This window comes from Ctenocephalides felis, unplaced genomic scaffold (genome assembly GCF_003426905.1).
Source record: "Ctenocephalides felis isolate EL2017-DRISC unplaced genomic scaffold, ASM342690v1 CF-g0.4_SCAFFOLD_03571, whole genome shotgun sequence".
In the NCBI taxonomy this organism is placed as follows: Eukaryota; Metazoa; Arthropoda; class Insecta; order Siphonaptera; family Pulicidae; genus Ctenocephalides; species Ctenocephalides felis.
Genome location: NW_020539725.1, coordinates 26,393,121 through 26,418,742, shown reverse-complemented (window position 1 = coordinate 26,418,742; position 25,622 = coordinate 26,393,121). Strand labels below are relative to the sequence as shown.

At 26.9% G+C, this 25,622-nt stretch overlaps 2 protein-coding genes across 2 annotated transcripts in view; one reads left to right on the top strand and one right to left on the bottom strand.

The window, feature by feature from the left end:
• The window catches only part of LOC113385863 (protein retinal degeneration B-like), a 92,696-nt gene extending 67,778 nt beyond the window's left edge, over nt 1-24,918 (top strand). Inside the window, exons 2-6 of the mRNA XM_026623690.1 lie at nt 18,486-18,666; nt 21,686-21,818; nt 23,861-24,064; nt 24,529-24,662; nt 24,787-24,918. Of these exons, the coding sequence (XP_026479475.1) occupies nt 18,589-18,666; nt 21,686-21,818; nt 23,861-24,064; nt 24,529-24,662; nt 24,787-24,918 (681 nt within the window). The 5' untranslated portion in view covers nt 18,486-18,588. The remainder of the gene's footprint in view (nt 1-18,485; nt 18,667-21,685; nt 21,819-23,860; nt 24,065-24,528; nt 24,663-24,786) is intronic.
• Nucleotides 745-8,995, bottom strand: LOC113385864 (regucalcin-like). The gene is made up of 7 exons (XM_026623691.1): nt 8,914-8,995; nt 8,183-8,306; nt 6,697-6,917; nt 4,309-4,437; nt 2,413-2,577; nt 1,918-2,015; nt 745-927 (listed from the first exon to the last, which is right to left on the bottom strand). Exons 1-7 carry the CDS (start codon nt 8,993-8,995, stop codon nt 745-747), a joined length of 1,002 nt encoding a protein of 333 aa, XP_026479476.1.
• Nucleotides 24,919-25,622: the final 704 nt, after the last annotated feature.

Here is a 25,622-nt window from a genome sequence, read left to right as displayed (position 1 = left end):
CTTGTTTTGTTGCAATGAATTTCTAATTATTGAGTAAATTATTGTCTTTATGCAGTTAAAACAATTAATTAACGTTTGATGATATTTATATATCATTTGCATCCAATGGTTTTTTATATTAATTTAGTATTTAGTATTACAAATTATTAAAAGCAATAAATATATTCATCATTAAATTACAAACAGATCGCGTTGCAATTACAAAAAAATCTTGTTCAATAATAATAATACCATTCAATATTAGTTTCTAGTATTCAATTATTTGCTAATTATTGAATTTTGTAAATTTACTGTTAATCTTATTTTGTAAAATTAACAACATCTTCAGTGGCGATTCATTTCGTCGAAACGAATTTTTTTTAACACGTTAATTGCCACAATAATATCGGAAATAATTCCATGGACCAAAGTAACTTTATAATATAATTTAGTTTGAAATGTATCAAAAAAACTTCAAATATTGTTTCAAACTAAATGTTTCTTTTTGCCAAATTTTCTGGCAAAATTATTAAACACTATTTATTTATGTCACACGTATATGACTGATATTGCCTATATTAAAACTTTTTGTTCTGATAAATCAAGAAATTTTTAGGTCAATTTGTCATGTAGCTCTGACATGGCTCATGTAGAATTTCTTAGCATCAGACTTATATAAAGAACATTTAATAAGTAAATAATTAAATTTTATCTAACAATATCAATTTTAACTAACTTCAATTAACAAATAAATTGATTGTTCTGTTAATTTAAGTATTTATGGTCTAAAACAAACATGTTTGCCTTGTGGCCTTTTGCTTTTAAACCTTTAACTGTGTATAATCTGCCAGCATTTTTGTCTTTAACTGGTTTGCCATTTGTTGCTTCAGCAGCCGTTGTTACAAATAGAATGTTCATGTCTTTGCCACCAAATGCCACTGAAGTCACCTAAATTTAAAAAAAAAGATATCTTCAAATGATTTCTATTTCTACTTTTAATTTTTATTATACTGTTGATATGAAGCAATTCGCACAATTATTATTTTTAAATTCAATTAAATTACAGAAACACTATTTTTAGAGTTTCATATACTTTGAATGTTTCATTCGAGCTATGTTCATTGTTTTCAGTAAGATGTTTTATTTTTGAGTTTTTTTATTAATAAACTTAGAGAGTTCTATTCATTTACTACATGTTGATTTAAACAAGCAAGCAAACTTTTATAGAAGTCTCTAGAAAATAGAGCGTAGGTGAAAACGTATTTGCAACTACCTTTACAAATTACAAAGAGAAATTCAATTTTAGCTAATTGCTCTGAATTATTGCTTCTGTTTTACACCAAGAGTTCTTGGAAAGGCAGTACATGAAACAGATTCGTCATTTTTTATACATATATTGAATTTAATGAAAACCGAAATCCAATTAAGAAATCAGTCTAATTTTAAGGTCAGTTTTGTAACTTCTTGCCTTACACATGTGTAAATGAAATATTTGTAGGGCATATTACAAATCAATCTTTCTACAGAATGTTACTGCAATATCTATTCCTGTAATCATGTATTTTTATAACTGTTTTTTTTATAAATTTAAGATTTTTTATTATTTAAAAAATTATTGTTAGAGCTAAAACGAAAAAATTGTAACTGTAACTGTTTGCAATTACATTTATTGCTATTAACTAATGACGATGATATTAATTGAAGTATAAATGAATTATTATTAAAATTATTACATTTTCTATAACCAGTGATTAGTTAGAACTCTATCGAATTTTCAGTTTGAAATTAGTTCATCAGAAACAATGCTTTAGTGGTACTATATTTCCAGCTCATTCGATGGGCATTTTCAATTATTCAGCTATCTGAATTTTCATTCAATTGAAAATCAAGTAATGAGAAATTCAAATTGAAATTGATTTTTAATAACTAAAGACTTACTTGAGGTGCGGGTATCATAATCTCATGTATAATTTCCTTCTTGATTGGATCAAATTGTAAAACTCTTCCTCCACCGTGCACAGCAATATATAAAATACCTGAAATATACATCAGTATTATAAATAATTATTTCATATTCATATTTTATAAGCATTTATTGAATTGCGATTGCACGTCTATTTTTATTAAGTGCTTTCAAGATGTATTTATAATAATAAACACACATTAACGGGCAAATTTAATTCAAAATTTACTTTACACTTTTATGTTGCTTCAAACTCATTAATTTACAGCTATTCATGTTCATTTCATCATGTTCAAAATATTTTGTACTTATGATAAATATATATACGATGGCAAATTTCATTGTAGATCGAATAAATTTTTTTTATTCAAACTAATATGGGAATGGTCCATTCTGGTACATTAAATATTGATTACCACTGTATTATAAATTAATTTTTGGTTAAATCAATATATAAAGTTGATATTTACCCTCAGTGTCTATTGTCATTCCATCAGGTACTGCACTCTCTGGAAGTTTATACTTTTTAACAGAAATGTTTATTAATACAACTGGGTTTCTTATCACTCCAGTCTTTTCATCATAGTCATATTGAGTTACTGTATGTTTAGTAGAATCACAGTGATACATTTTTCCTAAAAACAACAGAATAATTTATAGTAGGTATACTATAGGTTTTGGCTCTTGAGATCTAAGAACACATATGACATATACATATATAGATCTTTACATGTCTTTAAAAGAGCCTACGAATTTTGAATCTTTTAAATTTCTTTATCAACTTGCAATATTTTGTGCTGGATTTTTAATTTTTTGTTAGCAATTTGAACTTTGTTTTTTTATTTTTTGAAAATGTTTGAATTTAAAAAAAAATTATTAAAAAATAAATACACGTGATATCTTACTATACCCCCCTCCCCCACGTGATATTTCGTGATTTATTGTCAACCCCCCCCTCCCCTAAAAATCTCACGTAATTAATGGACGCCTTCAAAATTATCCCCCTCAACACCACGTGTATTTTTAGTTTCTAGAAAAAATATTAAATTTTTGGTATTTTTTTAAAATTTTGAATATTTTCAAAATTCAAATAAATACATGTGATAATTATCTAACTAGATTCCGTCTTTCCTCATATGATATTTTGTGATTTCAACCCCCTCTTTTAAACCACGTGACTGAAAGTAGCCCCCTCATGACAAAAGTTTGTAAAAATTAAAAATTTCGTCATTTTAAAATATTTAGTATTTTAAAAACATCTTTAATTACAATTAATCAATTGAAAATATTTTTTTATTAAAGATTTAAAATTAGTTAATCCTTTATATTCTTCTATAACGCAAGGCAAAATAATTGTATTTTTTTTAAATCGGTAGGAAAATCCATTATTTAATGATGTTACACAAATATTAATAATATCTTCAAAACTTTCATAATAACTTGGCGAAAAATAAGCGAAAATATTTTTCTTTATAACTAAGCTCTAATTAGTAAAGTAATGATTGCTGCGCATATGTAATGTGTAATGCTAATGACTTACTTTGATTTTTAAATCTTTAATGGCTGTTGCTTTTAATCTTACATATGATGATATTCCTTTAAATATTATTATAGCACTAAAAACCATTATTTCCGCCTTTTAGAAGGCTTTATTATTTTCAGTCATTAAAAAGTAGTTCACCAATTATAAGTTTAATTATGAAAGTTTCATCATAAGTACCAAACGTGTTAATACTTTCCGCATTATGGTCTCTATACGTGCTGACATTTTGTCATAAAAGCCAAACTTTGGCCACTTCAAATAGCTATTTGGTGAAATAGATTCATACAATTTTTCTGGAGAAAACCCATTTTATTTTTGCCTTCAACAAATACAAAAAGTCACTAATTAATTTAAAATTAGCTTTATTGCAATATTATGGCATATTGCGTAAAATAGAAGCATATCGCTTAATAATTGACGTGGATGCTATAGCATTCATTGTATATAACAATGATAATCTGATATTCTTACTACCCTTTTATAATTTAAAACTAAAATGGCTGTCAATTTTTGTACCTTGCTAAATCTTTTACTGTCCACGAACGTGTTAATTTCTCACTTTATAAATATATTTGGCACTCTAAAATATTTTATTCACGCTATGCTTATTTTACAATAATGTCATATTTTATCTCGGCAATACTGCAAAAATTCTTTTCCGATGTAGGCGGATGGATATTCTTATATGTGGATTTTCAAAATATTTTTAGCTATTGTACACTTTTATATCTTAGAGAAACATATTATATTTGAAAGTGTTGAGTTTTATGTAGCGTCACGTTTTACGTTTTACGTTTCAAGAGCTATTTATTTTTATTCTTACCCAATTCCCTGTTCCAAGCAATTCCGTTGGATAATCCGACGTGTTCGAGCAATATCTGCTTCGTTAAATCCGATCCTAGAGACAACAATATCTCATCGTTCGGCTCGCCTGGACCATCCAGCATCGTACCTATAGAGAAAATTAAGTAGGATTTTATTGCAAACACTGGGTTTAATCTTTTTATAATTGTTTTCGTTAAATGGAACTTCAAAACAAACTATTACATAAATGTGAGAGATATTCAATATTAAATGTACTTTATTTGTTGAAAGTAGATTTTGTTGGAAAACATTTAAATCGTTGAATGGCTTATTTTCTCATACGCAAACTTTTTGTCGATATGACTTTTCATGAATATAAATTTTGGCGCAAATTTTTTTTAATGACGAACCATTTGTTGTGGCGAAGATCGTTAACGCATTGACTTTGTATGGATAGGGTCGCGCGTTCGAATCCCCGCTCTGGCAATCTGACATCGGGCAGCGCGAAATAGAAATGAGAGAAACTCTCACACTACTTCTCAGTACTACCCATTAGCAACCCCTTAACTTACGATTTAGATTTGAAAATGTTCAAGCTGGCGCGGCGTTTGTTACTATTTTCCCTCATAATGTACGGTTTATCACAAAAATAAAATAATTTTGTGTTTTATAGATTCGTATCAAAAAATATTTTGTAATTGTTGCGTTCACCATACCGGGCCATGCTCGTAATGCGTAATATTTGTTTTTGTCCCGAAAATCGTACGCGGGCTATCCCCATAATATTCACTTTTGGCCTAGCAATCGCATGCGGGCTCTGCTCATCATTTTAAGTTAACGGGTTAATAAGATGAAGTAAATATGTTTTTGCCAAATAATCTGATTTGCTAAGTTTTTGTTTTCTAGACGTTTCAAATCATTTCGCATCGTTTTCCAACAAATTTGTAAAAAGATGCGTTTGTAGAAAATTCACATTTCACTGTTTGAAAGATATCATTTGGGAATTGTGCTGATGAGCTGTTGTATATTAATTAATTTTTGAACATTCTAACATGTAATAGACCTACAAAAGGTCAATTTCCTTAAAAATTAGAATAATGGGTCATGCGTTTAGATCATCTAATTTATGTAATTTTATTTAGAAAATGCATTGATTTCTATATAATAATATACGAAATATTTATTTTTAAAATTTCTTAACCTAAATTGCGACGATAACAATTTTAAAATTTACAATCTCAATTGATCTATTATTGATGAAGTCGATTTACACATATCGGGAACGTTAATGCAACTTGTCGTAAACCGAATTGCCACTTACATCTAGTTAATTTTTTATTATGATTTAAATGTGTGTTTTTTTTGAATTATTAATATCTAACGGAATCATATTTTTTCATTAACACAGTCATTGAGACATGATGGGACTAATATTATTTCAATAATTGATATGATAAATTCAAAATAGATTAATAAATGGCGCATTTTAGAATTATCAAATTTCAGGATGATAATTTGAAATTATTAGATTTTTTTTATTTTTCAATTACTATATTTGTTACCACTGCTAAATAAATAACATTTCGTAACAGTAATGAATAGTTATATCAATTTAATAAAAAGAGCACAAAATAAAAAATAGAATTTTCAATAAAATGATATCCGTAGTATGTTTATTTAATATAAAATAAAAGCAAATAATAATAATAATAAAATTAATAAGTAAAATAAATAAAATTTCTGAAAAATAAAAATAATACTAGAATAACAATAAAGTAGAATAAAAACAATAAGTGAAAGATAATAATAAATATAACAAAATTATTAGATGTTTAGTAATTATAACTTTTATTAAACAGTTAACATCATCGCCCGCAATAGAGTCCAGTTTAAAAAAAATAGTTTCGAAGAAAATTTTACTCACAACTATTTATTTTATATTCGTATAGTATTAAAATATCCTAAATATCTTGTAATTTGAGTATTTGCTTTGCCTTTTTTTCTTTTCACAAATTGCAAGACTTATCTGCATGACGAATATACTCGTCAGTACACAAAATTTTGCCACTTCTTCCTGACGAGTATGTTAGTCAATCATTGTTAATTGTTTAATTCATGGTACATTAGATGGGAATGTATGGCGTATGCTTTTTTAATTATTTTAGCAATGAATGAATTAGAAGTTTAGCGACAGTATATATGGCAGAACAATTGTTCTAGAAAGCTTTAGCTTTTACTGTGCTATATAATGTGGCTCATATTAGTAAGTACCTATAGTATGCGTCGTTTACTCCACGCACATACTTCTTCAACTGATCTTCAACCTTCATTCAGACAATTTTAAACTTTCTGAACGTTGCGGAAATATAAAGCAAATAAACTGTCGAAAGCATTTCAAGTTGCTCACCTGCCACGAGTCTTCCCATAAAATCGACTTTGGCGTCGTTGAACCTTGTCCCAGCTTTTCTGTCGTCAATCTTGACGAGTGTTCGGACGGTCTTAATGTCCGGGGAAGATCCATCCCACTGCACAAGCAATAAATCCAGATCTGCGCCCACAACGAACTGGTTATTTGTACCATTCACGGGTATTGCGAAACCCACACTTTTGGTTCCATTCAATTTTCCTCTGTATCGATTCGAAAGAAGGGGTTTAAACATTGATTAACAGTATCACACACATTTTGATGCGTTATTGGATTTGCCGCTTTATTCAAACTATTTTTAAATAAAATATTTATATTGTGTATAAAATAAAAACTTGATATTTTAATTTCTTTAGGAAAGCGTTTAAGAAAACGTTTTCGGTTTGATCTACTCCAAAAGGAAGTAATAGAGCTTTTGTTTTCGTTAAGTGACTGGAAATAGTTTCTATACATGATTCAATCGAAAATTATATAAATTACTATAATGCTTAGAATAATGATTTATATTAATAAAATGATTTATATTAAAAACATACGAGTATATGATCAAAAGCATTAGCATTGGCTATTTGACTATTGTGTATAAATTCACACAAATGTTCACAAATGTTAATGTTTACAGTTAGACGTATCTTGAAATATAATTTCTAGTAAATGTGCAATTTGATTTTTTCAGTTTCAAAGTTTCTGATGATAGGGACATTCCAGAAACGTAGAATAAAATAAATAATAAATTATATGAATATTTTTTTGAGAATAAATGGAGGGTTTTAGTTAGGAAAATTAACATTATGATATATATATTATATATATATATATATATATATATATATATTAGGGTGATCTTTAATATAGACATTTTTGAATTTTTTTGCTCCCAAGGGCTTAAATGCTTCGAAATTGATAAAAAAAAATTCACTAAAAGTTTTAGCTCTCAATATTAACTTTTGCATAGTGCGCAATTCAATCAAAGCTTCGTATGGAAATAGAATGGAAAAAAAATCGAAAATTGTATAAAATATTTTTAGGTATAATTTAGCGACAAATGAATTCAAAGCGGCAATCATCTTTTATTGAAAATTTGACACTCTGCTTTTATAATTTGTTTTGTAAAGCGTCGAATTTTGAATAAAACTCATTCATTTGTTCGCTAACAATAAGTTATATCTAAAAAACATTTTTAAATTTTTTGAAAATTTTTTCATGCTATTTACATACAAAATTTTGATTGAATTGCGCACTATCTAAAAGACAATATTAAGAGCTAAAACTTTCAGACGATTTTTTTTAATAATTTGGAAGCATTTGAGCCCTTGGGAGCAAATTCCATATTGAGGACCACCCTAATATAAATATATATATACATATATATATATATATATGTATATATATATATATATATATATGTATATATATATATATATATATATATATATGTGTGTGTGTCTGTGTGTCTGTGTTTAATTACCTGTAGAACTTTTTATTCTCTGGATTATATCGCAACAAACTACTAGAATGTATATCAACAAAATACAGCATTCTGTTTTTTTCATCCCAATGTGGCCCCTCGTTCAACTCATTTCGTTCTTCGCCTAATAAATGAATAATTTATTAAATAGGAATATGATTTAAGAATAAAGTTGTTATCTATAATTTATTAAAATAATTAATAACAAAATATTTAAAGGAACCCGATTTTAAGTAATAATTAATGAAGAAAAATTTACAGATAATTTACACTATTCTGGCTTCTTTCGAAATATCTTAAACGCGATTTTTAGATCCAGAATCATTTATTCATTATTCCGGTATAAAACGTATTAAGATGTTTATTTGTTTAGGATAAAGATGGGTTGTACGATTTGCAATAGAATTCGAATCTGAACTTTTTTACTATAATTTTTTTTTCACACACAATTTTATATAATTATAATGCATGTTTTGAAACTAATTTAGGACATATGATGTTTCGATTTAGATTATATACACTTCTGTTCTCTAAATTAATATTAAACATTAGACAAACAATTTGATATGGATTTAATAGCTAAACTATATAAATTATAAATATGTAATATGTCTTAGAGTATATCAAAATTTTGTTTATTATAATTTAGTTTACAGAATTCAGTATAACTTTAGTTAGATTATTTATCATATTTTATTAATGTATTAGTTAAGTTCCTCAATTGAGTTTACCTAGCAACTCCACCTGATATTTATCACAAGCCGACAGAACTACTCCGAAGAGAAATATTAATTGCACAAAAATTAAGTTCATTTTTTATTTTAATTATAATGTAAACACTAGATTATTAAATAATAATAAATAATTAAATAATTTATTGCTGTATTACTATCTACAAGTATGATTAGAGCGTGCAAGTAGCATACTGTAGTGCACTTGACTTGGGAAAGACTTATATAGACGTATTAATATTTACTACAATCTAATACACGTATATGTATATATATACGGGTGTATATATATGTATATATCTATATATCTATCTATCAAACATTACTTAATTTCACTTCAAGCTTTATGCATAATTAGCCTTGATTACTTTTTACTATAAAATTACCGATACAAGCGGACAGTTATATTGCACAGGGTCGCAACTAATTTAGTTTTTGCTATAAAAATAATGTAAATAAAAATGAGTACATAACTAGAAAAAGTACGAAGAATAAAAAACTATTTACATATTTATAATATTTTCATTAAGCTTACAGTTACATGTATAATTAATCATATCATTATTAATAATATAATAGGATAAAATCATTTATGAAATTATTTATAGAATGGCTCAGTTTGTGCTATATATTTTTCTTATTCCACTTAATATAATTAAAAATAATTAAATTTGTAATACTTCAATATATAGAATTTGACTCTTAAAACAAAAATATTTATTTATAGTAGGGTGGGGCACAAAGGTAATTAAATTAGTAATAGTAATAAAGGTAATTTAAGTAATTATACTGTCTATCAAATAAACTACATCACAGCACATAACACGTACCAACAAGCAACTATCGATTTATGTTCAGTAAAATTGTCAGTTCATAATTCCTAATTAAAGAAATATATTTTTTAGGTATTTTTCTAAAATTTGTCATTCGTTCCTTTTTACCCCATATAGTCTGGGTAAAAATGAACAGCCATCGGGCAAAGGGATACAATGATTTTAAAGAAATTTTATGAAATAAGAGCTAAATTTTTTAACCAATGCGAAATAAAAATTTTATGGGCACAAGTTTACAAAAGATTCATCATTGTTAACATTCATCTTGTAGTTTGTCAGAAATATTTATCAGAACAATTAGATTAACTATTAGTTTAATTCATCACTTGTAAAATTGCTTTGTTTAACTTAATTTATTTTTTTTTCTTTATTGTTTTCTTATTGTTCACGCCTTTTCCAGACTAAAGGTTCAGTTGGTTCTTCTTACCCCTTAAACATATAGAGGTTATACAAAACATCTGTTGAATCTGAATTAAAATTAACAACACCTTATATAAAATAATTAAATAACGTATACTTAAAATTATATTAAGGTCTCGTAAACTAAACACGAGTGCTCAAAAACAAAAAACTAACAACAACAGAAAATGCTTTTTTTTCAAAGATTTTCAAATATTCTTACTTAATTTGCTCTGGTACTTTGCAATAAATGATATTTTTATTTTCAATTTAAATTTGTTTTTGGTAAAAATAATTATTCTTAACAGAAGTTTCAATTTTATGTCCAATAATGAAGTATTCAAATATGCAAAACGTGAAAAATATTCATAAAATATGTTTGTTCAGGCACGTTTTATAGATTTCTATCTTCCGTCATATGAATATGCAAATTTTTTATAATGACAATATTCAAACAATCGGTAAATGAACTGCTATTTGCAAATGAAACATTAACTGATTTTTTATCTTGACCGAATATTTGGTTCAGTGATTTTCCAATACGTGCAGCAGTAGAAGCAAAAATCCGATATGAATGTTTTATGAATGTTCGTACATATCTTCATGTTTTTTGCATCAACGAGTTTTGTCACATAAGCAGATGTTCGAGATAAAGGTTCTATTCTATATTCAAGTATTTTTTTAGATATCTATTAGAATAAATTATTCAGTTGTATATCGCCACAGATTATTACTAATTTATAGAAAATTTTTGTTCATACTAGCGTTTTTAAGTTATTATTATACATTAACATGTTTAATAAATATTTATTTCGCATTCAGGTTGATACGTACAATCAATTCGTAGATTTTCTTCATATTGCGTCCAATTTTCTGTTATTTAATGAAGATATCAGTACTGTTGATTCTTTTAAATTGTACTTCTAATCATTCTGATCATTTGCTAAATTGGCATAGCCTTTTTTGAAGTTTTTAATAGGAATGTATGCGATACTTCTAAAAGGCAGTATAAAAAGTAAACTTAATCAGTCATTTTCCTAAACAATATAATCACATAAATTTTCATGTTTCCACTAATTGTAAGAAGCGAAATACTTGTAAATCTTAAGAATGCAAATCCTCAATTTGCTCAGAACATCGTGTAGTCGTAGTAAATATCCTTCATGAATTATATTAATTATTTGTTAGCTTAGATTTCATCAATATTTTTAAAAAAATGAAAAGATAAAGGCGCTCTGGACAGACTTGACATTTATGTAAAAACAAAGGCGTTTTTATTATCTGTTTATAATGATTTGTGGGACAAAAATAAATAAATAATTTGCAAATATTTATTACCAAACTTGGCACCCATGACAATTGATCAAATAATATTGTGTTCTTAGATAGCGCAAATATAGATATGATAAAAATCACATCAATAAAATAATTGCTAAGAAATTGGCTAATTTCTCTATGAAAGGGCCAATTTTTTTATCCCAACCTCGGCCAAGCTCTAATTTACGTTAAATTTAAATAGGTAAGGTGTCCCGGTTTGGCCAGGACAGTCCTGAATTTTCACCTTGTGTCCCGGGTTATTCTGAAAGCAATATTTGTCCCGGATTTAGATGTTCTGTCTCGAGTTGTCCCGGGTTTCTAAAAGGTATAGGTATAAATTAAATATTCGCAATTACTTGATAATAAAATCCATCAAATATTCTATAAAAGTTTGTTTATATGAAACAAATACGTCATGAATGAGAAAATTGCCGAATGCAAAATTTCAAAAGCCGATTAAAATAGCCCCTCACATTAACAATGTTGTACTTTTATTTTCAATTTTATGAAAGCTGCCAACAATTATGAAAACGAACTTTTCGCCTTGCACAAGTGTTAATTTTTACTAATTTATTAAGGCGTATTTTATTTATTTTAATTTTGATCGCTAAGAATAATACGAAACTCATAGTAAATAACCAACTATTAAGGTTTTGTAACATCCTATTCCGCATTCTCATCAGTTATATAGGTACTTTACTTCCGCTATCCTTTCTCATCGGAAGGAAGCTTAGGAACTGACGGTAGATGACGGAAGCTATCAAATAGAAGATGGGTTTGGGTATACATAGGTACTAGTATATACCGATACAATATCGATATAACCTTGGATTTTATTTTTCACACTTTTTTCACGAAATATTTAAATTTCTTTATGATGAATAAAATCTACCCATCTACTTATGAAATTACAGAATACCAAAAAGTAAATTAATTTGAAGGAAAGAACTTCACGTTATTTAAATACATACAAAAAATATTGATTTTGTGTAATTTTGATTATACAGAATTCTAATTATTCATTATTTTAATTTTTTATAATTTTAAGAAAAATGACAACTCAAAAATTGTCAGATGTCAGATGTATGGGCATTTAATTTACTTTTTTCATGTATGTTTATATATGTTATATAAACGTCGTCGTCCAATTTATAATATATATTTGTCTATAGAATACAAATAATGAGAGTTACAGTACTTGGAATAATATATTAGAAAACTTTTCATGTACTTCGATTATTTCATGACGGTATGGAAAGTTCCAGTAATTTGCCTTAAGGAACGATGACATACACAACAAGTATATAGTATAGTATAATTCAATTAGTAAATCATTAAATTTAAAAGTTTATTATAAATAAAATCATTATGATTTGTGATCAAACTTGCTATACTCTAAATAGCACAATGGGCTAAATAAGTTAACGTTATATGAATATGTTCTGTAAATTATATAACTACTTATGTTAAAAATTGAAGTAAATATTTTGAATACAACTTTGTTTTTTTCTAAAATTTGTAGCCATGGATTGTAAATTTGTAAATGAAAGTTCACAATTATGAATAATTCGAATTCTTTCACAATTGCTCTCAACCTTTGTTCCTGATATTTTATATACATCGATAATGATCTAGGTGATTTAGATTAGTTATAATAGAGCTTTCGATAAGTCTTTTTCTACTTACTTTCGATTAGATTAATCTTGAATCATGAAAATTATTGCCATATGCAATTCAAATATGTAATCGTTTTTTCTGGCGAGAACACATTCGAAACTTAGCTGAACTAAATATGTATTTACTATTAATTCTCTATATTAACATGTATTAAATAAAGATTAACTCAACAATTATAAGTCAATAACTTTAGGACCCCCGAGATTTTTTTTACCATACACTAGTACATAGCCATAATCTTGCATTAGACTTAAATCAAATATAAAATTTGGGCATATAAACCAATACATTTTATAAATCTATGTTGTTTGATATTATAAATGTGAACAGAGCATTATATATCTGCTCTCCATAAAGAATAATTTCCGATTAGTTCGAAGTTATTTTTCTATCCTTATTATTTCATTCCACATATTTACTCTGCCCATTTCCTTTTTTTTTCTTAGAATTTTACTGTTAATTAATATTCAGAAAAATTTCATTTGCTACTTAATGTGACTTACAATAACTTGACATGGTTGTTATTAGCAAAATAATAACATTGTTGTTCTTACGATTAAAGTATGAAAGCTACCTTACTTTGTGCAAAGCTTGCAAGTATTTGATATAGGATTTTTGCTTCTTAGAAAATTTAATTGAGATAATGAGAATTTGTCCTTCAAAACTTTTTATGTGCATGTTCAAGCAGAGCGCTGTGCTCTCTATAAAATTATAATAATGCCCGCGAGCATGACCTTTTCTTTGGAACTTTTAACTACGCATGTGATATTTGCCTTATTTTGATATAATTGATGTCTTACAATCCAAGTAAATCATTGGCTATGAAAAATAATCTGTGAAATTGTACTTATTTGAAAAGTTATTAACAAATTCTCATAAGCAATGGTCTTTGGAAATGGTCAATGGAAAAACAAAAATTATGATTTTCTGACAATGAATTTAGGCCAAGACTATAATATTTTTATCTTCAGAATTTCAACTTTTACACATACATAATTTGATGTTGAAGAATATTCAAGTGATCATAATTGATTAATAGAGAAATTAGATGCTGATGCATATGCACTTGATAATTTTTCACATTAGAGCTTATATATGCATATAAAGCCTTTAGATATTTCTACGTTTTTAGTAGGCAGTATTGGTTTGGTTTTCTCATGCATTATAACATTTTTTATTTTTGGTTACATATAACTGTATTATAATAATGCATGATGGACATGGGTAAAATTTATAATATCGCATTTAACGTATCCTTATTTTGAAACATAGTCCTTGTTAATTGTTTTAATTTTGTACAGTCTATTTTACTGAAAGTGAATTTACATCACATAATTAGGGTACGTTTAACAAGACTGTGGCAAAGAAAACAAATATGTTGACTTTAAGTTGTATAATGCTGAACATGCACTAATTAGGTTTGGTTGCGCAAATTTAATTGGAAAATATGCACCTCATATAGTCGAGGTTCCAAATTATAGTAGAATCTGTACAGAACCATTATTACAACTTAGCGAAACATAGTTTTACTAAGCGGACAAAACACAAAATAATGCTCGTTAATTTAAGCTGTTGGACATTGAAGTTTACGTGGCTTTGGACTTAATTGTATTTGATAAAACTCTCAAAAAACGATTTGAATAGAAGCAGAGGTGCATGCTCCAATTTATTGATTTATTTGATCAACCATTTTCAATATTTTTCTTGTCATCTTCAATTGCATGTTAGAAAATAAATGTGTTGAAGAAAAAATTCAATCAGTATATTAGTTCATCTAATATATCGATATAATATAATGTTTATTTATAACTAGGTATTCTAGCAATTTGTCTGAAGACACAACATTATACATTATCAATTGTATGTTCATTATGATGTTTCTGGCAAAATAAAAGAAACACGTAATCTGCTTTAAATTTCTTAAACGAGCAATAAACTATCAATATTATCAAGCTAACCATATATGATGATGCCAGATGCATTCGTTTACTGTTAATTTATAATTATGGTGAATGAATTAGCGTCTTACGAAACAAATGATAAGCGTTATGTAATATCAATATTACAACTCGCACAATACTTGCCAACTTATACATCTGTACATAGTTATTTTTGTGTTTTTGCTGTAATAGATTTCTATTGACTTCACGCATTACCAATTTTCTTAATACAATCCTGTATATATTTATATACATATAACATGTTTGTATATATACAATAATAAGAAACCAACGTTGCGTATAAATCTACTGGTCACATCCTTGGATAGATTTATCCGATTGCAATTATCGCTGTACGTGCAATCGAGATTCTTATATTGCCTATTGCGACTTAATTATAAGTTATGAGTTTTATTTAGTTCTTTCATTATGTGGTTACAATATAATACAATATACCATACAATTTATATTAATACTGATATAGCTGAATGTAAAAAAAACTATTCTTAACAGTAACTTAAAAAACATTTTTCAATAAACTTCTCGTTATTATATTTGTTTTAAACCGATTAGTTATTAATATGAACTTTATGAATAGCTCGTGATCCACCGAGATGCTACCAAACTCTGTTAAAGGACCAGATTAAATTATTGGCTATATCAGACCGATTAAAAGATAATAAATAATTTAAATGTTCTTTATTAGGATAAAATTATGCGATTTTAGAAATATATTGATGATTGATATGTTAATTGTTATAATGATGCTAGTTGTTTGGATATTGAGTTAATACTGACATAACTGACTATTATATATTAATGTCGAAATATTACTTGATGTTACTTAGATGAGTGTTAAGATAGTAATAATTTACAAAGTTTTAATGCTTTTATTTGTTTCTAATTTGTTCATTTTTGGGTGCAAGTGACTGCCCATTACATTCCTATCCAATCAAGTATTGACTTTTAATTTAGTTGGGTAGAGTTTAAAGAATCTGAATTTCTTAGAAAGACGGATTAATAATTGATGATGTACTATTTATGGACAAAATGTTTTACAATATGAGTGATTATTTCATATTTCAAAGTACAAAGTATGATAAATTTATTATTGCTATCCTGTATGAAAGTATTTAAATATATCTATATTATTTAATTATATAGCCTTAGGCGTTAACAATATTTCTTTAAAATTTGTTCGAATGCTATTTAGGTAATCACCTTCTGAACATAACTATTAAAGTAGGATTTAAAAATTGCATAGTATTATTTTTTTCACACCTTTTTAACCATGAGCCGTGTTATATCATTTCTCAAAATATAAAATGTCAGAAAACAGAAAATACTTTTTATCAAAGTTCGCTTTTCACGTATGTATTTATAGAATTGAAATAGACAATGATCGTTTGCGATAATCCATCCATTGTCAACAAAGTTTTGCAGCTTGTGTTGATTTTGGGAAGTATTTATAAATCTTTGACATTGAACTATTGATTAGAGATTTAAGACAAACTTTTCTCTCTTTTCATAAATGAAACATTGGCAACATGAAATTAGAAGTAAAAAATTACACCTACCTGTTTCTCTTCCACTGAATTAGCAACTAATGTAATAACGTAGAGTTACTTATTTGAAAAAAAATATATATTCATATCTTATTTAGGGCAATTAAAAATGTTCTTGAACTGTATAAACCATTGTTGAGAAGTGATATTTGAAATGCGTATTGAATATTTACTTTTTCTTATAAATTTATTCTTTCTGTATTTTTAATGAATATACTCAATCTATGCGAACGGAAATTCTTAATAATTCCAATATAAAATTTCCTAGAAATGCTTGTTCTCTATAAATCATCTCTCAGCAAATATTATTTCTACTCGTTAGCTCTGGAAACTGAATATATTTATATTCAGTTTTAGAATATATATTGCATATCATGTGATATTTTCCAGAAGCATTTATGTTACCTAGAGAAAATTGTAGCCTTCAAGTTTTATATTACGAATTTTAAAATTACAATTTACTTGTTTTGAATTGCATCATGTAAAACTATTTGAAGTACTTCTTTTAATTAAATGTAATAAAGTGATATGTATTGAATAATATTATTTTGTATTAACTTACTCACTGTATTGTTACTTAAATTTTAATCCACGCATTTTTGTCAATTCTGTGGGTCTTTGTTTATACACTGGCAATTTGAGTCACTAATTTATTATTAAATATTTTTAAGGAATAAATGAAGTTTACATAATTAACATAAATACAGTGAAAATGCGTATTAAAAGAACCATTTTTAATTGATATTTTAATAATATTTTTCTGTGTATATTAACACGATATGTATTGAATCATCGACATTAAAAAAAACATCCACATTCATGAATTTATTAATAATAATCATATAAGTAGAAGAATAATCATATAATATTTTAGATTTGTTATTACAATTTTGTAAAAGACTCTGATGATCATCAGATGATCATACCCTAGTCTTTAAATAGACCAGACCAGATCAGATTCATTATGAAAATTGACAATTTGCAATTAAATTTTAAGTTTGAATAAGCATAAACAAAATCAAACGTCAAATATGGATTATTTTTTTCTCTCTTTTTGTAAAATTGCAGAATCAAAGTGAAAACTGTAAAGTTTTGTATGGAGAAATATTTGAAGATCTAAATGAATATAATAAAATTCTCATTTATTGAAAAACTTTACAGGAATATGAGAATGCATAATAAGGAAAACACAAATAAAATCTGGTTTTGTAAACTTTTCGTAAAATTCCAAAATTAAACTGAAAACTGTAAAGTTTCTGTATAAATTAATGTTTGAAGGCTTATTTGAACTTATAAAAATTCTAAAAATTCTCATTTATTGGTACGCAATCTAAAATTTATTAGACAAAATACAGTAGTGAAATCTCTACAGATATATAATATACAGAAAATAATAAATTAATAAGGAAAACACAAATAAAATTGTGGTTGCTTTTTTGCCCACAAATTGAAACCGAATACATATTTTGAATGTTTTTGTGAAATTGTAACATATTTTTAATAATAAATATTAACAGATATTTAAAATTTAATGAACTAGATACGTATCATTATCAAACTAAACTTTATACAAAACATTCACTGTAACAACAAAATAATTTATAAGTTGATTTAAAATATTGTAGATGCACAACCTAACTAATTATTACCTATTTTTATTAAATTTACCAATAACTATTAATGTTAATATTTTATTAATTATTGTAAATCTTTTTTAATATGCCTTCAATAATTGTTTTAAGAATCATTGTAAAATTTCCTTGTTTTCTTCCCTTTCAAACTATAAATCCGAGTTACTTCAATGTCAGCAACTATAAATCTATTTCTAAATTTGTTTTCAGATGACTTCTAGTGCTGGTGGCAGACTGCGATAGTGGTTGTTGAAACCACTCAGGAACTGAGTGCAAGTAACAACTTACTCCTGGCAGAACCATTTATGTCAACATGTTAATAAAAGAATACAGAATTCCTCTGCCGCTTACGGTGGAGGAATACAGAATTGCTCAACTGTACATGATAGCCGTGAGTATTTGGAAGATAGTTTGTTTAATATGATTTATTGTATATTAGTAATATATTCAGCTACGTGGAATCACTATCTAGTTTATAATTAATATTCTCAAATCTCAGTCAGGCATGGGTGCATGGTATAAGAACTTATGAAACAATTATTATATATACAAAAATATATACTATATCTATTTCACTTTACATTTATAAGTCATATATTTAGTCAGGTGTTATTCATCTTTTCAATATCTTTCATCTTCAATTTCTTTATAATTTTTCTTTCGAAGTTATATTGTTTTCATTGGCGATCTTGATATCAATCGAAAGTTCATTATAAATTTTACTTGTGCTCCATATGACATTTTCTCCCATTTTCATTTTTCTATTGTGTTCTGTGTGAAAATTTTAATGTTAAGGTAAGGTGATCATACGTCCCGGATTGGCCGGGACAGTCCCGGATTTTCACCTTGTGTCCCGGGTTATTTTAAAAGCGTGATTTTTACCGGATTTAGATCTTTTGTTCAGGATTGTTCCGGCTTTTCAAAAATTAAGAGATGAATTAACAAATATTATAAAAACAAACGAACAAGTGCTATTTTTTTCAAAATATGTATGAATAAAATTGAAAAGAATATTATACAAAAGCGCGAAAAACATATAGATCTATATAAGATATAATATAGATGATGACATATAATCGAATAATAAAGTTCTTACTAAAATTCCGCAATTATTATAAAAAAAAAGATTTATATAAAAAAAACTATTATTAAACTATTATTAACCCCCCGTTCCGGATTAGCATAACTAAAAATTGCGGTCCCGGTTTTGATTTAGATAAAGATGGTCACCTTAGTTACAGTTAACTACGATTGTCGAATATTCTCGTCATGGAACATTTTCTCATTTTTCATGTTGTTTATAATATTTTGGGCCTATACTGGTATAAAATAACTTCCAGTTTACATTAAAACGATATTTACCTTAATTCTGATAATACAAAACTGAATGGAAAACAGTTCAATGAAAGATTTAATTTGTTAAAATTGATACTTAATGTTTTACATAATAATATTCCAAATCCTCATATCATATATAATTTAATTTAATTAGAATGTCATTTGACTGTCTATTACATAAAAATAGAAATCTTTTAAGAAAAAAATCATCTTTTTATGAAAATAATGTTCGTTTAATTCGAAGGTTCGAATTTTCAACTAATAATTAGTCGAATAATTACTTGTTTTTTTAATTTTATTTATTGAATTGTTTTATTTTATGGTGGCACTATAAGAAGCAAGTACAAATTCAAATTGTTGACCTTCATTCATAAATCTCTTAAATTTCATGCAATTCAGCTTTTTGTTTACTCTTACTCTTTTTATTCAAAATTTGTAATGATTGATATTTTCAAATATTAATATATTAAATTTATTTTTAATTTTCTATATTATGATATGTTACTAATAATTCGCTTTGTAAATAGAATTCTATCATCTTTTTACATATCTTAAACATTTCTTCCAGCTATTACAAATACACAAAAAATTTTCTTTCATCATATTTGAACAACAATGATTTTAAATCAATTTTAATATCAATGAAAGTACATATATGATAAGTTATGAATAAATAATGTATCAAAATAGCAAAAATATTTGATTTATTTTGTAGACAATTTTATTGTGTAATGATCTTTCTAAATATTTCTTATTGTATGTCACCAAATTTTTGAAATGTTCTACAAAAATACTTTGAACATGTATGTTGCTAAATATACAGTATTCATATTCAGTTTTCATAAAGTATCATTACTAGAAGTGCCAGAGTGTAGATAGGTACACTATTTACAAAATTATAGAATAGTCATCCTGGATTTTTCAAATAATGGGTAGTGTAAAGCAATTTACAATTATATAAATAAAGTTCAATCTTCCCGAATTAATTCTTGATTTGTTTTTCTTTTACTGAATAATTGCCTTTCATTAATATTATGCACATGAATTTATTATTGACTTGGACGATTTTTTTAACCTATCCTTCAATTTCGGTGTTGGAGTTTCTCTTCTGCCCACGTTTAGTTTGCAAACTTATTCTTGCTTAGAAAAGTTTTGCCAAGTACGAATATTATAAGAATTTTTTAAAAGTGATATATTTTACACACTCCTACGCAAGGAAACTTAGAAAAGAAGAAGCTTGAGATAATATATATATATATATATATATATATATACATATATATATATATATATATATATATATATATATGTATATATATAGGTGTGTGTGTGTGTAGTAGTAGTATTTTCTTGTAAGTTTTGTAATAAATTACAAATAATAGGCAAACGTTTTCTATTGTTAGCTAGTAGGTATATTTTCTTGCAGTTGCTTTATTAACTTACTGGTGGAAATATGATTCTTTGGAACTATAAATCGATTAGCGAAAATACGAACAACTAGGCTGGTTTTAAATATTCAAAATTTATGCTATTAGAATATTATTAAAGAAATGAGATTTAGAATATTGATATTAGTACTTTGGAGTGTTTTTAATATTCTACATTAGCATAAAATGCATTTTTGTCATAGTATTATCTATCGCAATTTGTTATATAATTGTATACAATTACATTTAACAATAAGTCTGGTTATAGTAAACAACATATAATAGTTTTCAACACTCGCTCATTACCAAGCTTTAACTATTTAATGTTTTGATCAACCTAAAAACTGGTTCATTTACACTTCTATAGGCCAGTCTGTATAACCAAAAAAATTGGTTTACCAATATGTACTAGGCTTTTGCATTATAGTTTTTTTAAATTAATTGTTAATTATTTAATTGTTACAGTTAATTAGTGGTGCACGGCATCGTTCCTTGCTTGGTCCAATGCTTGCTGAACAGCCCTTTTCTGAAAATTTGTTCTCACATATACTCAAACAAATATAGATATATATATATATATATATATATATATATATTGGCTTTTACATTTCTCTCGTACAACATTATTGGTTTTCCTATCTTCAGAAAAAATCCCGGGAGGAAAGTAGCGGCGCAGGCAGTGGTGTAGAAATTCTGATAAACGAACCGTACGAAGAAGGTCCCGGGGGAAAAGGACAGTACACGAGAAAGGTTTATCATGTCGGCAGTCATCTTCCAGGTGAAAATGTTTCTAGTTTAATTTAATAGATTGTGGAAACAGATTCAATCTGCATACAGTGGAATTTACAGCAATATAAAAGATTAAATGTAAACATTCGGCAATCAGTTAAAACTCTGATAGTTGCTGTTTCATTTCATTTTTTATGGTATTTGAAATTGTATTCCAAATATAATAAAATGCAATCTATTTGCATACTCATGCAAATGAATGCGAGAATTTACATATCTGCAAATGTTCAATGCACTTCGATATAAAATACAGGGTGTTCCAGAACATAACGTCATTACAAAACGAAGTGTTTGTATTGACGTTTACTGCCCTGAAAAAAATTAGAAACTAGCTGTAAGTGGAATTCTGTCTTAAGGCAATTAAGGCATCGTGCCTTAAGGCAAATTGCTGGAACTTCCCGTACCAAAAATTATTATTTTTTTAAAAACGATTAACATTTTTGAAAAAAACTTACTTTGAAAAAATAAGATTTTTGAGAAACTATTTTTTCTAATATTTTTTTTGAAAAAAAATTATTTTGACATACTGTGGAAGATTTGAACTTTCTTTTCAAAGCAATCGTACTGCTTTAACTGCATAGGGACAAAATATAAAGCGCGTGAGCCCCGCGTCGCTGTCTAACGCATAAGCATTGGTACGGAACCCATAGGAATGTTAACAAAATGTATACTTATTGTTAAAATCTCTATAAAATATCTGATAATTTGATGTGCATATGTCGAATGATCATTTTTGACCGCCAAATGGCTCATTTTTTTACTTTTTCCTCCATACCTCCGAAACCGCTAGACCTACCTTCATGAAAATTTTATCGATTCTTATCTTGTCAATATAAGTGAAATGTTTTTTGAATTATTCAAATCGGACGCTCCGTTCTCTTAAAAACTGAGTTACCGTTTTCGCACTTTTTGCCCCGTATCTCGGAACGGCTAGACCTGCCTTCGCCAAAAACTAATCAGCACGTCTCCTTATCAATACGAATCGAATGTTTTTTGAATTATTCAAATCGGTTGATCCGTGTTCCCGAAATCGTCGACGAAAATTTGTATCCGCACATACATACACACATACTACATACATACATACATACATACATACATACATACATACACACACACACACACACACACACACACACACATACATCCATTTTTTCTAAGGTATGCCAAAATGTTCAAAAACCTCTGAAACGTAAAGATATATAAAAATTTTCATTTTTGATTTTTTTGCGATTACTATAACTTGCCCTACGGGAAGTTAAAAAAGAATATATCACGTTGTTTAGAAATAATGAGCTTTTAAGTGCAACCTAGCGCTTTGGTGATATTATGATCATTTTCGCTTATTGTGGTTAATTTTTATTATGTATCTTGTATATCATATATATAGCGTAAATAGTTAAATTTTTAATAAAACTTTCCAATGTTTTAGTACGTTATTTTTTGCCAACACACTTTAGTGCTTTTTTCAAAGGATGACATTTCAAAGTCGACAAATTATGAAAATTTGAATTCATACTTCAACAGAAAGACCTAATTCTAGAAAACTTGATCCAATTGTATAATTATTTTTTACTGTGTTCTAAGAAATGTTATTTATGGTTGCAATTTCAAAGTTATATGAATAAAAATAATGAAAATTAACCATAATAACCAAAGTATGGTTACAGTTTAACCAAAGCTCTAGGTTTTACTTAAAAGCTCATAATTTTCAAACTTCATGAAAATTTGTTTTGTTTTTCTAATTTTTTCATGATTTGCTACTAATTAATACTGTCATCCCTTTTAGTTTTAATGTAGAGTTCTGGTGCACCCTATATATAATGATAAATAATACTAATTTCAGAATAAAGAAAAGGAATCATTTGAGGTTTTGATGCATCAGCATTATTATTTTATTTGCATACCAGAAAAGTATACAATAAATGTTAAGATAGTTTAAATTTTTACTTTTACTTTAAATTTTTACTTTAGTTGTTGTATCAATTTATTTATTATCTCATTTAACGTTTAATGTTATTTATTTTTCAGGTTGGTTCAAAGGTCTTTTACCCAAATCAGCTCTGACCGTAGAAGAGGAGGCCTGGAATGCATATCCTTATACCAAAACGCGTTACACGTGTCCTTTCGTAGAAAAATTTTCATTGGAAATTGAAACTTACTATTATGCTGATGATGGGCATCAGGATAATGTTTTTAATCTTGCTGGAAGCGATTATAGGAATAGAATTGTTGGTAAGTAAACGATAATTGTTTTAATAGAAAGTTGCAACATTTATTGAACCTTTTAATTTATATCTCTCTTTGTCTTTATAAAGTATCTTAAATTTCACATTTAACTACAAGAAAGAAAACCAATTTAACTGTATTGTTTATTTTCGAACACATTTGTCATTGGGACATTCACAATAAAATGATATACTGACTGACGTAGCAGTTCATTATTTTTTAGATTTTTAAAATAATTTTAGATTTTTTGTTGTTGTGAAAGTAGCATTATGTATATATTTGTGTATATTTATTCGTATATATTTGTGTTATATAATCGATTAATTTATTCAAAAAATAAAATCAATGAGGATGTGCATTGTTTACTATTTGTGATTACTACTATCAATATCGGTAACAATTCAATATAGATATGTTTTCTTGAATAAACATTTGTAAATTTTTAACATATTATTTTGTTAATATTCTAGATGTAATAGATGTAGTTAAGGATCAACTTTATGGAGCTGATTATGTAAGAGAAGAAGATCCTAAATTTTATATATCAGAGAAAACAAATAGAGGTCCATTGAATGACAGCTGGTTGGAATATTATTGGAACAATGTAAATATTAATATTGCAGATACATTATTAAAATATTAGAAACTAAGTTGAACAATATATTCAACTCTAAGCAATTCGCTCATCCAATTTAATTAATGAATTCTTAATTAATGAAATATTTCAGGTCAAAGATAAACCGCAGCCCACGCCCGATGGTTTGGCGCTTATGTGCGCGTATAAGTTATGCCGAGTCGAATTCAGATATTGGGGAATGCAGACAAAACTAGAGAAATTCATTCATGATGTCGGTATGTAGAGTTTCGAAATAATTAAAATAATTTTATAATTAATTAAATTACATTCTTTAGTTATTTATTTCATTTATCGCATGTGCTATAACAAAATTATGAGCAAAATGAATGAAAACGGAATTGTCATAATATGTCACGCAAGTATTATTTTCTAACGTATTTTATATCGTTTTGTTGTTTGTGAGATGTTCAACAATGCTCATATGTACTTTGAATTTTATCCGTTTTACATCCGTATTTCTACTAAATTTCAAGTGGTTAATCTCAGAATCAAATGCAAAATATTATCAAGTGTTTAACTCTTTCGCTACGAGAGTATTTTCTGCAAAAGTGTACTACTGAACGAACCAGACACAACGATATAATTTAAGATATTTCTATTATTCATATCAATAAAAATATATTGAAAAATAAAAAATTGCGCTTCGAATAAACTAAAAATTAGAATTGCCAAGAGTTTAACTCAGTCATAAACCTTGAAGCAGAGACCGACGCAGAACATGTCGTCCATGGACGGCATCCGTACACATAAACCATCATGTGGATGTCGTCCATAGATCGTGGACTATGTTGTATATGGTAGTTTATCAAGTTGTGTTAAAGTAGAAGAGTTATAAAAGCTGAGTATAAGTAGAAGCTTTTACTTTATATATGCTTTAAAAAATTATATTGTAAAATCTATAGGTAATTATTACTTCAATTTTATTTA